We start from the raw sequence: 15,635 nt of genomic DNA, 5'->3' as shown, positions 1-15,635 counted from the left end.
TCGCAGAGGGCATTTTTTTTTTGTCATTTTTTTTTGCACTGGCAGATTCATCTGGTCCCAGGCTATGGTTCTCTAACCTAGTGGAGTAAGCCATTCATTGACGGGGGCAACACCAAACCTCTGCAACCTCTACCGTGACAAATTTTAAACACAAGACGGGGTCTCAGCAGCAGGGCTTCCATGTGTATCTCTGATGTCATGTTGACGACATCATATTGATGATGTCATAATACATTTGTGTGGACTCCATGTTTGGGCAAGACTGATCGATAGAGCTCAGATTATGAATTACAAAATGTGCAAGAAATTCAGTTATCACCCCCCCGCCCCCCTAAAAAACTAAACAAAACAAACAGCCAAACAACTGTTCTGACACTTTATATTTATTATACACTGTATAAAAATTGGCTTAAGGGACCGGCGGACCATGTCGGAGCGCTCATGTCACTGTGACTCAGCCATAACCATATAAGGAGTTCCCAATGCAGCTACGCCCAAATATTGAGTGTGTTGTCTAACATCGAGCTCCATATATGGGTACGAAAGAGGGCATGCCCATTTATGGACATATACTGATGACAACAGCGATCTCCATATATGGGCATAAAAGGGACAAAGACAGAGATCTCCATATATGGGTATATTGATTGGACCGGCGGTGTGACGTAGGTGTGAGGGCCCGAACCTCTAGTGTCAAATATATACAGTATTCAGATTTACTTCCTGTGCACATTACCAAAAAAAATGCACTGATCGGTCCAGTGTTTTGCGAGATTAGCTGCAGGGCAATCTGGGAACCCATTCTGGGGGCACCACCTCCTTTTTTGTGTCGAAAAAGGAACTCTGTTTTACTCCTCCCCTTTCTTAGTCCACTTCCTCCCACGTGCTTCTGTTTTTTTTTTCCTACTAACAACACAACAGCAAAAATATGTAGTGAATAGTGACACAGGGGTCTGGGACCAAGCAACCTTCCTGACCTGGCCACAGAGGTAACACACTCCCATTTCCCACTTTGCACACAGATACAGCTGCGGCTTGAATCACCATTCACCACCCACCTGACTTCAAAGCCTTTCACTCCAAATTCTAGATGACCTTTGCGCCGGCTCACCTCTTGAAGCCCACAGCGCTTTTGAAACCAGGGTGTGTGTGTGTGTCCAGTGTTTAGAAGAGACGTCTTTCTTCTCTGAGCTCAAATGCCATTGTTCCTCATCTGCATATTGCACAGTACGGAAAACCCGGGTGGTTTCCGTCTTTACTGCATCAGGTCTTGTGTCAGAGACATAAAACAGGTGAGGTTAGGTGAGGCTGCAGATAAGCCTGTAGCACTATATTTTTCTTTTCTTTTCTTTAAAGCCTCACTATGTAACTTTTAATGAATAAAACGTAATTTTGTCCAAGTATGGTAGAGTATGTTAATACAATATAACTTATATAATTGGGGTGGTTGTATTTTTTGTCTTCCTGCTCTTCTATTGAGACATTTAGATTGTGTCGGTTGTTGACCTGATGGTCAAGATTCAGTTCATCCCCTGAGCAAGCAGGCAGGCTCTATTAGCTCAATGGAATGGCAAAGATTTAAGCACTTGTGCAGTAAAGAGGGAAACCGGGTTCAAATCTGGGGTAGAAGAGGAAAGTTACATAGTGCTGCTTTAAATACGTATAAATAAAATAGGGCTTAAGTTATTGATGGTAATTATCTTTTTTCAAAGAGTTTTTATAAAAGGACCTGATGACTTAAGAGGCAGTAGGCCTATTTAACACAAAAACAGTCTGCTCTGTCTGGTAATGACTTCCCATTCCCCACTGTAGACAGATGGCTGCTGAAGAGCCAGGACAGTATAGGTTGTCAAGAATCATTCTGCTTCCTGGTAGTCTAAGCTTTATCGGTTGCTTTCTTACTAAATGCTTCCTCAATGCTTTCATACATATATACACTATTCTTTTTATTTTTAATTGGACCATGGAGAATGGCACTGAATTTGACCACCTTTGTTGCGTTGGGAACCTCATTTATGGGAAGAAGGGATTATCGCAAATTTCTGCTCTATAAATTCTGAGCATTAGATTTTGATCTCTAAATGAAACTGGCAGCCATGAGACCTGTCTTCATTGAGTGTATAATCACATGCATGTTACAATGCAGCATGCACGTATAGGCGACGTGGGCTTCAGTCGGTGGGGGGGGGGGGGGGGGGGTGCTTCGTTCAAATGAGAGCATTTGCACCAGAATACATTGCATCTTAATTGTAATTGAAAGAATGCATCACAGCTTTTATATAGTCCTTCAAGATGGGTTGAGAAGGGTGAAGCTCCATAAATCCGGATTTAATAGAGTACCGAAGTCCTGACGTCACTCGCTCATCCCCCGGATCACGGAAGTTTTTCTCTATGGAAAATAACATTGGGTCATCTTAGAATCGTCTCGTAAAGAATTGTCGTCCAAAAATAAACAAATTCTCAGGGAGGTGGCTCTGTATCGTTTACGATAGTCAGTCACTCATATTTTATACAGTCTGTTTCTGGCAAAAATGTTATTAATTTGGTGGCGTTAACGTTAGCGTTTTCTCACCATCAGTTGATGCTCCATATCCATTTCAAATATCATCCATTTCATATCCAGTCAAACCGCCAGGCTCATTTGTTTATTTTTGGAACATAATTCTTATATGACACAATATTAAACACGTCTATGGGAATTCAGAATGGGGGAAAAGTGACCCAGGTAGGATGCGTAAATTATGTCTATACTTGGTTTGCACCTACTGTAGTATTGAAAACAGAAAATAGTTAATGCGCTTGCAGATCGGCCATTTTCGGTGTGTGACACGGTGACACCCGTGTGCGACTAAGTATAAATAAGAACAGAGAACACGTTTGTCCCGCATACATACAGTACATAGTGATAACCATGTTGACGTACCCGGTGTTGAATGAGGTAGAGAACATTGCAAATAATTCATCACCTCGCCCAGTTTAATGTCTTATATGGTCGAGCTGCTTCGGCTCTTTGTTTGTTGTCAGGAAACGGGAGCCATATGATCTGAATCTGTTGCATTATGCATGCAGAGTAATCTACTACCCGAATGGACCTGGTGGGCGTGTAATAATGGAGTAATGAAACCAACGCCAAATGACATTTGAAGTTTGGTTGCTCCATACTGTTCCACACGTCCTTTGCCTGCCTCATGACGCCTACACAGAAAGATACTCGGTGTCTGTTCATTCTACGACCGACGGTGTAAAAACGTGACAGTCACAAGAGTTGAATTAACAATGAGTATTTTACGTGCTTTCTGCTAAATTAAACTCTGACAATGTAAAAATGGGTTCCCTCTGGGTCCATCTTTACACGCCGATTCTAATTAACACTGAGGACTTTACTGGGTACGGAAGCTGGTACATTCTCCTCTCATCCTCGTCTGCTAAACGTGCCTCTCAATTTGTTTCCAGTTACATAATTTAATTAAAGCAAGCATCCTGAAAGTGTCTCATTCTGGGAGGGAGTTGCGTTCCCTTTGTGCCCCATTCAACGCTTGGCAATTTCCCACTGCCCATGCAACAATACGTAGAGTGGATGCTTCATCACTAAAAGGTTTCCAATTGGAAAAGACAAAAGGCTGCAAACTAAGAGCATTATTGAAAAATGTTGAGAGATGGACAGACTTTTTAATTTATTTTGTCACCTTACCACCATGCTGTGGTCTCATTCTGAAAAGCCAATAAGACTATAGACAAGACAAGTTTTATCCAGTCTCATAGATACACAGTCACTTCTTTATATAGGCCTATTCCTATATCCCATATTGGATCACTAAGAACCTTTTCTCCCTCCACACACACACACACACACACACACACACACACACACACACACACACACACACACACACACACACACACACACACACACACACTGTGTGTGTGTATGTACCCATCAAGACTGCATAGGAATCATATTGGTGTAAGAGCCTTGTGGCTATATATACACACAGAGCATATATAAATGTCTGCATCTAAAAAGAGAAATTGCTGGTCTTGCCATTTGTTTTGGATGTTCGGGTACTGCCAACCAATGGTGCACCCACCCACGCTTTGTGAGGACTCTGACCACATAACGCACTGTCAGCCATTTCTGGGCAGGGGTCAGTTCCAAATTGGATTGAAAGTTGCTGTACATTGCAGGATTTGGGATTCCAACCCCGATATTTAAGCCTTTTTTTGTCTTGGGATGACACCACCTTTGCCAAGCAGTGAGTGTACTTTTTTTTTCCCTTTCTGTTTTTCAAAGGCATTCTGTCATTCCAGTAATGCACATTTATTGGCCAACATCCCAACTCTGTTCCGGCGAGAGATTATTTAGTATTTATTTTGTGTTGGTGGTGGTGAGGCAGATCTTATCTTATCGCATTGTTGTTTTTACCTGTCTGGGGCACTCAGGGTCAAGTGAAAGTGCTGGTGTGATAAGGGATTGTTGTAGTAAACCATTGCGGCAAGCCCATGAACTGGAGTGGAAGGGAAAGGTCAGGATTGTTGTTAAAGATTATGGTCTTTTCCCTGACACAGCCAAAGGAAAGAAAAAAAGTTTGTTGTGGGCCTTGGAGAAGTTGCTGAAGTGACTCCTCGCTATTGGTTGATTCATTGTTTTTCAGGGAACTTGTACAGTATCGCTTCTTGTCACCTATTTTGATAGATGCTACTGTAGTTACTATGCAGTTATGTTTGTTACTTGTTCACATGTGTTATGTTATTTAGATTTGTTTTTCCTTGAGCACAAATGCTAAGAATGTTATTTGCATGTAGTTTACAGATGCTACTTTAGGTTTGATGTTTACCTAGTAGTAGGCTAGTTTGAAGCACTAAATAATTGTACTTTGCACTCTACGTGACCTGACTACTTAACCTGTTTGTTTTCTAGGGTTCATGCCATTTACCTGATCTTGCACTTGTAAGTCACTCTGGATAAGAGCGCCTGCTAAATGCCTCGATTGTAACTGAAGCTTACTCCACCGTTGCCCTTGTTGTGTAAGCCACTCTCTGCAAGAGCACTACCCAGAGAGCCTAAATTGGAAATATAAAGGTGAAGCTCTTTTTGCTACTCCTTTCAGGATTCATACAGTAAAAGCTTTGACTGTCTATCTAACGACCTCCCCGCAGACCTGGCTGCACTGTTAGCGTGATTGCTCATTTTATGATTCCACCTATTGCACACAGCTCTCGACAGCGGTTTAAAGGCAAGGAAGAGAAATGAACAGACATCTGATGCTACCGGACCGGGGCTAAGCCCCCAGTTTGCACTACAAACTGTATAAGTGATGAGATGAAAATTGCTGTGGGGGTGGTGTGTGTGTGTGGGGGGGGGGGGGGGGTTTATGTGCTCAGTGAGCCTGGCAAACTCAGCGCGATAGTCTAGCCTGTCTCACTTTCTCCCAATTAAGATGATCCGTCTAGTACGTATGACTGTGCAAACCCCCGTGCTATCTCCTTTCTCGGAGACGGTGAGGAGAAACCGTGTAAGCACTCAAAGTAGACCAACCTGAACAATTCAAGCTGTCCGTTTCCTCCCACGGCTCGGTCTGTTCCAGATGCAAGATGCCGCACTTTGGCAACGCAGATCTCTGAAGAATCAAAGCCAAACTGCTTTTTGTGTTCTTTGCATAATTATGCTTTCCGCTCTACACTGCACGACCAAATGCATTCGTTGGATATTGTTAGCAGTGTGCGGTAGTGGTTGTATCGCAGAGGTTAATGAGCTGAGGTGAGGAGTCTTCAACTCCCCTGAGTTTGAGAGCAACACGGCAAAATCCTCAGTGTTAATTCATCCATCTGTAACTCTCATAGTTAAATCTGAATTTGACAGTGCAGCAGAGGTAGACTACTCTATGGGCAGTCTATCACATCCACTCATTTGACACCCTCCAGATTCAGCGCTGTGTTCTACCAGTATTTGTTAGGAAAAAGAAACAGCTCCTGCCTCTTTCTCGGTCACCTATTTCTCCCTTTTTCCTTCTCAATTATTTCCCTCACTCTGTCTCTCTCTCTCTTTCTATTTCCCTTTAATCTGTCTCACTCCTTCCCTCCCTTTCTCTCTCGCACTGGAAGCAAGCATGCAGCCCAATTTCCTAGTTATACAACAGAGAGAATTGGTGAATTAATGAAAGCAATGGCGAGGGGCTAATGGAGGCCGGCGTTGAGATGTACTGAGATGCCAGCCTCCGGTCCTAATGCATACTCACAACCTCAGGGTTTGGAGATAGAGGGAACACAGTACTCTCTCAATACGTGTGTGTGTGTGTGTGTGTGTGTGTGTGTGTGTGTGTGTGTGTGTGTGTGTGTGTGTGTGTGTGTGTGTGTGTGTGTGTGTGTGTGTGTGTGTGTGTGTGTGTGTGTGTGTGTGTGTGTGTGTGTGTGTCACACACACTGTCCTACAACTGGTTGGAAAGGCAGAGTGGAGGAGAAAGACCATTAGCATGGTGGTAATGAAAACTTGGGTAATGGCACAGAGCAACAGCTGAAATTCAGGCATTTCATTTTTTCGTCCCCATATCAGCCATAGATGGTTTCAAACTCCGATTCCATCGACATTAAAGGTGACAAATGTGACTCTGTTTCATATTCGTCATACCTTTTGTAAGGACATTTCAACCATAATATAGACAAGCTGAGCTGTATTTGCTATTAGGGTTTCAAATTTTCACAATGGAATGCATTTCATTACCGATTTGATTTATGTATCTGTTCATATATCAGGAATGAACACAATGCTTTACTGCTCCAGGTTCTCACCTTTGGCTCCAACAACCTGTATGCTTAGTGACTGAATGCTTTGTGGGTGTGTTTGTGTTTAGAGACGCATGTAGATTCATACGCGACTTGAGTAGTCCGTCTCTCTTACATTGTCTTGAGTTGCAACTTTGCCATTGTATCTCTAATCCTTTTAAATCTGAAAACCTTTTTCCATCATTTATGTGTACAGCTACACCTTCATTCCAGTCTCGAGCTCCGCAAACACGACTGAACTTGGAAGTTTGTAGGGGCTGACATAACAATGTGCCATGTAATGCTCTGGCAAGGTGGAGGGTGTTGCTCTTACAAATAGGAGAACTATTAGAAATTCCACTGGGGAAAGTCCTCAGTGTTTCCATTGTCATGACCCTAGGAAACGTAGGAGGGGGTTGTTGGGATCGTGTGTTGGGAGGTTTTACCAGCAAGCCAAGAACTACAGCTTTTGCATGGAACATTTCTGAAGCTGACAAAATTTTGTTTTTCACCATTTTGACCATTCAAGTGTGTTATTATGTCACTTCAGTGTGAGCGGAAGTGGTTGGCTAAACTTTTGAAAGCCTGTGACTGTGACAAATAACTTTTGAACCTTTACTGTTTTGTTCTGTCACAGCTGGGATGGGAGTGTTTTAGGTAAATACCTAGTATGTTCCCCTCCAGACTTGGAAAAATGTAGCGTCATAACTTCCAAATACTAAACGTTAAGTGTTGACAGCATGTCCTCTATAAAAATGCATGTTCAGTTATTCATACTGCTATACTTCCATCACACTGGCAATTTTTATGATGCCATTTTGACATTCCACATTCTTGGAATCCATCTATAAACTGTATCAGTTTTTATTTTACAGATGTTATTAAAATGTCAACTGTTTTGCTGTGTCTCACAAGAACCTACAGTACATCTAAGTTTTGTCTATAAAGGAGACACCTATCGATCACCATACTCGCTGGGGGCGAGTAATGACGATTATTACTAAAAATAATTGATCTACAAGTTAACAACGCTTCAAATTGACTTGTTCATATATATGGGAGAAAAAAAAACGTTGATTAACCTACATGCGCAAGATTACGTTTTGTTATTGGTTCTAAATGTCTGATCCGATTGGTTAATTGCCCAGCCCTACCATCACCATACTTACCCTATGGCGTAGCTCCTCGAGTCACCTCAAAGCCACCAGGCCGCCGGCCTGTCACTTAAGGCCTGGGGCTAGAGTTGCACAGCAGGTGCTTAGGAAAGGCCAGACAAGGGGTGTTGGGGTAATTCTATATTGGTTGGGGATTTCTGAATGCCTCAGATGCATGACTGGTGACACTGATATTGTTCAAAGATCAATCAAGGCAAAGGTCAATCAGATTGTCAATTCTTTTTGGTTTGAGCTTTGAAGGTTTTGCCTGCCTCAAGGGCTCCCTCTGTCATTTACATTTTGCCAGAGGATGATTGTCACAATGTTGGCGTATTAAATTAGCAAATAACAGAAAAGATAACAATGGAAAGTAGAGACGCTAATGGCCTTTTAAGCTAAAGGGGCTGGATTAGGTAACATTGTGTTGTCGCTCTCACTTCATAATTAATAACAAGAAGAACTGAATGTGTAACAAGAAGAACTGAATGTGTAACAAGAAGAACTGAATGTGTAAGTGCCTCTACAAATTGTACACGTGGCATCATAATAGTCCACTTTGGATGTTCTACATTGCATTACAGAAGCAAGAGTTAGGGAAGTCAGTAAAGAGCTTCATAGCTTTTAGCACTGCAAACAACATCATCTTTATCATCAATTATTAATTTGTTGATCATTTTTCTGATTCATTATGTTATGTTATTACTTCCCAAATGGTGTGCTGTAAGACAAGTCCAGGTTTGCCCACACCTTATTATTGCAATATATACAACTAATACAAAATTAAAATGGCAAATTCTCCACCCTAAAGAAATACCTTTAAAAACATGTTTTTCTTACATTTTATTTAATGTAAAAGAAAATAACAATTCCTACATTTTCTAAAATAATGAAAATAGGAGATTTAAAAACATACATTGTGGATTTGTATATCGGATGCATTCGCTATGAATACAGGTGTGTCTGCCTTGAGACTTGACTTGGGCACAAAAAGTTTGAAAAGCCACTGCTTCAGACCCTAACATTACGGTAAAATAAGGTTATGAAGTAGTACGCAATAATAGTATTTGTTCATAACAAGTTGTATAAAAACAAGTCATATAAACAAGTTATAAAAACAAGCATTCACAGGGGTGAAGTTGTGAATAGCACATATTAAATTAGTTTTTGCTTTATAAATATCAACCATCTGGCTCTTCTTTGAATTTTTGGCACTAGCAATAGACCAGATTGCTGATCATAGCAGTTTTTCACTGTAGGACTGGCACTGAGGACACCTTGATGCACCTCTGGCTTGTTGCATTGCATTGGTACAGCTTTAGCGTTGGCGGGTGGTTGGGGGGGGGGGGGGGAGTAGTGCTAGGCAGTTAACCTTTTAATACCCCCAGAAAAGCTAAGATTTGTGTTACAAATGTTTGCTTTAAAAATATATATATTCGAAGATTTGCTCACATTTTCACGTTTTTTCAAAAATGGCAGATCTACAAGCTCATTGAATGGAACGCGGTGCCGCCCTATGAGCTTGTATATCTGCTATTTTTGAATAGCCAAAGAAATCTAAAAATGACACAGACGCGTTCCCGGTCTTAAAGGGTTAACTGAAATTGTATATAAAAAAACCCAGAAACTGACATTTAGAACGAAAAACCGACTTGTTGTTTAACCGCTCATGTTGGTTAATCAAATAATCATCGAATCAACCATTTTTTTCAATGGTTAAAAAATAAAAAGACTAAATCGAGTGGTCTAATTAACCTCGTAACGCTGTATTATACTTCGTTGTACAATGGTGGCGTACAAAAATAGCGGGAAAATCCCGGTATTCCGGGTCAAGACAAACATTTTGTCAAAACCACACAACACGACTCCAGGAGGTCCTTCCTTGTGACACTGCGGTTAGTGACGCACACACCTGTTTGAAGGATTTAAACCATGTCATTAGGACAGCGCGGCTGCATCTGTCATTAGCATGGCGTGACACTGAGAATATAAAGTGAGGGTCTGATTACCGTTGATGTCGCCTCTGGGAAATCACTGGGACCTAATGGTGAAAGCCCCCCCCCCCCTCTCGTTTTCTCAGCTGATATTTCATATAATGGCCAGTGGCAGAGCACATTAGTCATGCCAGTATATATGCAATGTGCCTAATTGTGGGGATGGTAATTAAGAATGTGTTTTTCTCTTTTTTAATGTATTCTGAGAAACTGCTGAATTGAATGAAAAGTCTGTGTGGGACCTGGGACTTCTTTCATGACGGTCTCCTTTATCCCATTAAAACCGGGAAAGCATCTGTGTGATTTTTAGATTTGAGCCCAAAAAGCATTGTTATATTAAATAGCAGATATACAAGCTCATAGCGCGTCACTTCGTGATCTACGAGCTTGTAGATCTGCTATTTTTGAAGAATCATGACAATTTGTGCAAACCTTTTGAATATGTATTCTTTTAAAGTGAACATTTTAACGCCAATCTTTGATTCTGGGGGTCCCTGGAACCAAATATTTTGAGATGGGGGGGGGTCGGCGGCCACATACATATAATTTTGGGGGTCCTTGACATGAAAAGGTTTGAGCACCACTGATATAGCAACATATGTTTTTCCAGAAAACTGTTAGGATTTAGAAGACATTTGCAGAATCGGCCTCTGGTCTTAATGGGTTAATTTAGAACTTCAATTGACGTTTGGTTTATGAAGAGAATACTGTATACTGAAGTTTATGTTGTAATCATTAGGGTAGCAGTTTGGAGGCTTTTATCTAGCGTTGCTGTTGTGCTGTTGTTTTTTTTGGTGAGGGGGATTCAGTCAAAAGTTCCCCCTGCAGCTTTGTTTGGAGAAGGGGAAATGGTTGTTAGTAAGTAAGGCAATGTGTCATGTGGGGCTCTATAAAGGAATTAAAACTTTTTTAACGCTTTTTTTTTAGTCAAACATTTCTTTTTAAGCTGCTAAATTATTCAAAAAAATATACTATTCTATGGCGTGGCCCTGAGTCTGCAGGAGTCTAGCTTTCTAGAAGTGATCTGATTGGGTTGAAACCTGGCTTTCCAAAATTTGGAATCATACATCATAACGTCTCCGTCAGGTGGAAATGTCCAAAACTGTTGCTTTTCAGGATTCAAATTCAAAAATAGCAAAAAATAGCAGATCAACAAGCTCGAAGTGCGTCGCTTCGTGCCGTGTTTCGAGGTTGTAGAGCTGCTACTTTTGATGCTATTGTGTGACACTGTAGCATGATCAAATAGGCTGGGCATTAACTGATTCACTGCCAATCACGTAGATCTACGCGAACCTATTTAAAGCCGCCACGTGCCAATCGCGTAGATCTACGTGAACAAAAAAAAAGAAAAAAAAAAAAACCAAGGAGATATGATTTTTTGAAGATCTAGACTCCTATCCACTTCCTTGTTAACTTAAAACTTAAAAATTCTGTATCTGTATCCTGAGTACTTTTTTTTTTCAATGAAAATATCAAAAAAAAATATGAAAATACCTCTGGCAGTTAATGGGTTAATTTACGAAAAAACACAAAAGTTAGAATATGGAGATAAGAGGTTTCTTTCCGACAACAACGATAAGATATGTCGTAGATAACTGATGTCACAGGGTGGCCACATGAAGTCCCAGATCCACATTGGAGCTACGACCTTTCCATATGGACCCTGAGATGGTCATAATAACGTTTTTGGTGTTTGGGATTGAGGGTAAATGAAAACCTTTATTCCCTTTCAGTTCAAATTTGGTGTTGAGGACTAAATAGTAATAATACGGCTATTTGCTCACGTCTTAATGGGTTAATAGAATAATGTTAAACAAACGTACCACACTTTTTTTCATGATATGTGGTGAACCGTTGTGTAAAGTGGTTGGTTTCAGACTGAAAAATACATCCACAAGTGTGTCTGTCTGCGTCTTCTGAACAGATTGGTTGCTTCCAGTATTACTGGGACATAATAATTAATTGAATTGGAGCGACACACTGTTCTATTCAAGTCGCCAATTAGGGAAATTGAGAGTAATGCAATTTGTTGTGGAAATATGCCGTACTAATTTCCTTTATGCTTCCAAGTGCTTTTGTAAAGGAAATCTGTAATCAGACTATTAGATAATTCTGAGTGACATATGAGAAAGCAAATGCCACACAACAGTGTAGCTTTCATCGCCATTGTCTATGCTTAACATTGAATATTGGAGATTGGATATTGATAGCCTTTACAGCTCATTAAACCATTAAGACCGCGAAAGCGAATAAAAAACCCACAAGAAAGCACTGACCTTGAAACTGCTGGTAAACCTGCTGGTAAATGTAATTATGTGATGTCATGTACTATGTATTCATATAGAGTCATTTGATGTATCACTGCAAAACTGTGGAATATTTTTTTTATATATATATTAAAAAAAGAAAAAAAGACTGCATCTGTGTCATTTTAGATTTCTTTGGCTATTCAAAAATGGCAGATCTACAAGCTCATAGCTTTTGGAAAAATCTTGAAAATGTGTGCACATTTTTGAATATACATATATTTTTAAGCGAACATTTGTAACTCAAATCTTTGCTTCTCAGGGGTCCCTGGAACAAAATATTTTGAGATGCGGTCTGCGGCCAAATACATATCATTTTGGGGGTCCTTGACATGAAAAAAGTTTGAGAACCACTGATATTATAGCAACATAAGTAAAAAAAAAACTGTTTCGATTCAGAAGACATTTGTAGAATCCCCAGAAGCAAAGATTTGAATTAAAATGTTTGCTTAAAAATATATATATATTTAAAGATTTGCAGTTTGCACAAATGTTCATGATTAAAAAAAAATAGCAGATCTACAAGCTCATAGCGCGGCACCGAGTGAGCTTGTATATCTTTCATTTTTTGAATAGCCAAAGAAATCTAAAAATGACACGGATGCGTTCCTGGTCTTAATGGGTTAATTTAGCAAGACACTAGTTTGTACCGTTTATCACAGGTAGTTGTGGAATGAATCAAATCATTCCCGACCACATTATCCCCAACTCGCTGTTCTCCAGAGTGTTTGGAATACTTGTCACCTCACGCAACTATGGATCTGTTGTTAACATTCAAAATGAACTGACAGGTCATCGCGGCAAATCAAATAAATGCGGAGGCTCACAGCGGGCGGGATCTAAGCAGGAGAGGGAGCACCGCCGAGTTGAGTGGATCCCGTGGAGTGTATTATGCAAATCAAACAGCTTGACCACAATTTCCTCGTTGATGTGGAATGAACTGTGGCATCTTGTTCAAACATCACCATTATTTCAAGTCTATCAGGATTAAAAGATGCTGTGAGTTCAGCGGCGCTTTACAAAAAATATTAAACCAGTGCTTCTCAATCCTAGGGATCCTTGAGGGCGGTTCCAGGGGGTCCCCAGAAAAATGCAGTTAATGCAGCATCAAAATCTGTTTAACCAGTTTAAACCTATATACATCGGCTATTTGAAAATATTGTTCTAATAAATTGTAAACATTTTAACACCACAAATCTTGTATGATTTTAAATATTTTCAGATGGGGGGGGTCCGTGGCCGGGAAAGCATCTGTGCATTCGATCTTTTGCCTTGGCTATTCAAAAATAGCAGATATACAAGCTCACAGCGTGACACTTACGAGCTTGTACATCTGCTATTTCTGGACATTTATTATTTTCTTATCTTGAAAGTGTGCGGAACTACTGATTTTAGAGGGCATTTTGTAGAATCGGCCTCAGGTGTTAATGGGTTCATTTGTGGGGGGGGGGGGGTCCTTGATATGAAGACGTTTTGAGAACCACTGTACTAAAAGTACAACTTGTGTTTGTTGTTCTTTCCTCTAGCGGTCCCCTTCCCACCCAGCCATCGGCTCACAGCCAAAGAGGTGTTTGACAGTGAGGGGAAGCCCAAGGTGGACGTGCTGAAGGCCCACCTAACCAAGGAGGGCCGCGTGGACGAAGCGGTCGCCCTCAGGCTCATCGGAGAGGGCGCCACCATCTTACGAGCAGAGAAGAACCTTTTGGACATCGAGGCACCTGTGACAGGTAGGCCTCCTTTCACAATTGATTATTACATAATCACCTAATCCTTCCTTCAACAGGGGAGGTCCTCAGAATTACTGAAAGGGGGGCCGCCAAATCTTTGTGTGATAGGATTTTTTTTTTTTACATTAATCGCCTGAACCCTAGGGTCCCTATTCTGAGGAGAACTTTAGCCAAAAATAGCATATCTACAAGCTCACAACAGCGTGGTGAGCTTGTAGATCGGCTATTTTCGGTTTGGTGTAGAGGGAAAAAATAAGGTCAAGTTTACTAAGTATTGACAGTTTAGGTGGTTAAATGTCTGAAAATACACGTTAACATGAATCCAACATACTCTGATGATAGTGCTGTCAAACAAGTCTATGAAGCTATCTATGAAATCCATGAAAAAGTTTAATCTGCAACACAGTTTTATTCAATATGTAGTGGGGGGGTCCCAGCTTCATCTCTCTCTCAGCTAAGGGGTCCTTGGGCTGAAAAACGTTGAAAACCACTGGCCTAATTGCAATTTTTTTTTGATCATTGCAATTATTTTTGCATAATCATCGTAATCGTTTCCATGTTGGAAAATGTCGATGTATCTTCAAATATTTTCCCAAAACAGCGGAAATAGCAGATCTACAAGCTGACAGTGACGACGTGTTGCAATGCGACACGTTGAGCTTGAAGATCGGGCTATTTCAGCTATTTTAAAAATGTATTAAAAAGTATGAAATTATTATTATTTTTATTGTCAGTCATTTCTTTATATATTTACGTTATTTGTTATATCTGCCCTGTCTAAGTCCAAGTCAAACAGAAATGTAATTTGTATTTGTATGTTTTTAGATCGCTTTCTACCGTCTAGTCTGGTTGTGAATTTGTCTGCCATCCATCATTACCTGTATTTCAGCTTGACCTACATTATCATTTTGAATAGATTAAAGTGATGTTGTGCGATTCCCGTGTGCATTCAGTGCAGCAGTGTCTCTGCAGACAGCAAGTGTAGCTTGCAGGCTGCAAACAGGTGGCTTTGTGAACTTGCAAGACGGATAGTATTTGTTTTTAATTCGATCTATGAATTTTCTCATTCGAACATTCATGTATTTTCAATATTCAACTATAGGTTCATATATGGAATATTTGTTGACAGCCCTAGCATATACCAATGGTCATTGCCCATGTGCAAATTCAGATCTATTGACCAACCCAGCAGAAAAAATCATGAGAACGGCCATGCAACTGTATACATATCCCTGTCTGCCGATTGGTTGTGATTTCACCCTAACAACCGAACCAACCAACAACTAATGATACCATGGCATAGCCGTCTGTCTGGGGCAAGGGATGCTCTGGTGCCTCGTCCCCTTATTTTGCAATCAGCAGTGACTAGCAGGTACAACACGTTTATATTGACAATAAGACCTTTATGTACACTACTTAAAAACTCACTTAGTGTTTGTTGTTTGGTTATACATTACTCTCATAAGAGAACATTTGTTATATTGCCAGATAAGCGAGACAGCACCCTTGTACTAATTGCAGAGATGGTAATACCTTTCCCGGGAGGGTGATGTGTGTTCAGATGTGATATTACAACTCGACAGGTGACTCGGTGCACCTTGAGGCTTTGCGTGGGCCTGGTGGCTGTGCCATGGCAATATGTTTTAACAAGCATAGAGGGTCAACGCCAGCTTGTCAAAAAACTAACAAGCTCTCTTG

General features: G+C 40.6%; 1 protein-coding gene across 4 annotated transcripts in view; it reads left to right on the top strand.

Moving 5' to 3' along the window:
- The window catches only part of LOC308102294 (protein phosphatase 3 catalytic subunit alpha), a 93,288-nt gene that overhangs the window by 22,316 nt on the left and 55,337 nt on the right, over positions 1 to 15,635 (top strand). For all 4 annotated transcript variants that reach the window (XM_080451937.1, XM_080451936.1, XM_080451938.1 and 1 more), the window contains exon 2: positions 13,737 to 13,937. In XM_080451937.1, the coding sequence (XP_080308063.1) occupies positions 13,737 to 13,937 (201 nt within the window). The remainder of the gene's footprint in view (positions 1 to 13,736; positions 13,938 to 15,635) is intronic.

This window comes from Gymnoscopelus braueri (genome assembly GCF_963280865.1).
Source record: "Gymnoscopelus braueri genome assembly, chromosome: 15".
In the NCBI taxonomy this organism is placed as follows: domain Eukaryota; kingdom Metazoa; phylum Chordata; class Actinopteri; order Myctophiformes; family Myctophidae; genus Gymnoscopelus; species Gymnoscopelus braueri.
The sequence above is the reverse complement of the archived record's forward strand: the minus strand, read 5'-3'. Positions and strand labels throughout refer to the sequence as shown.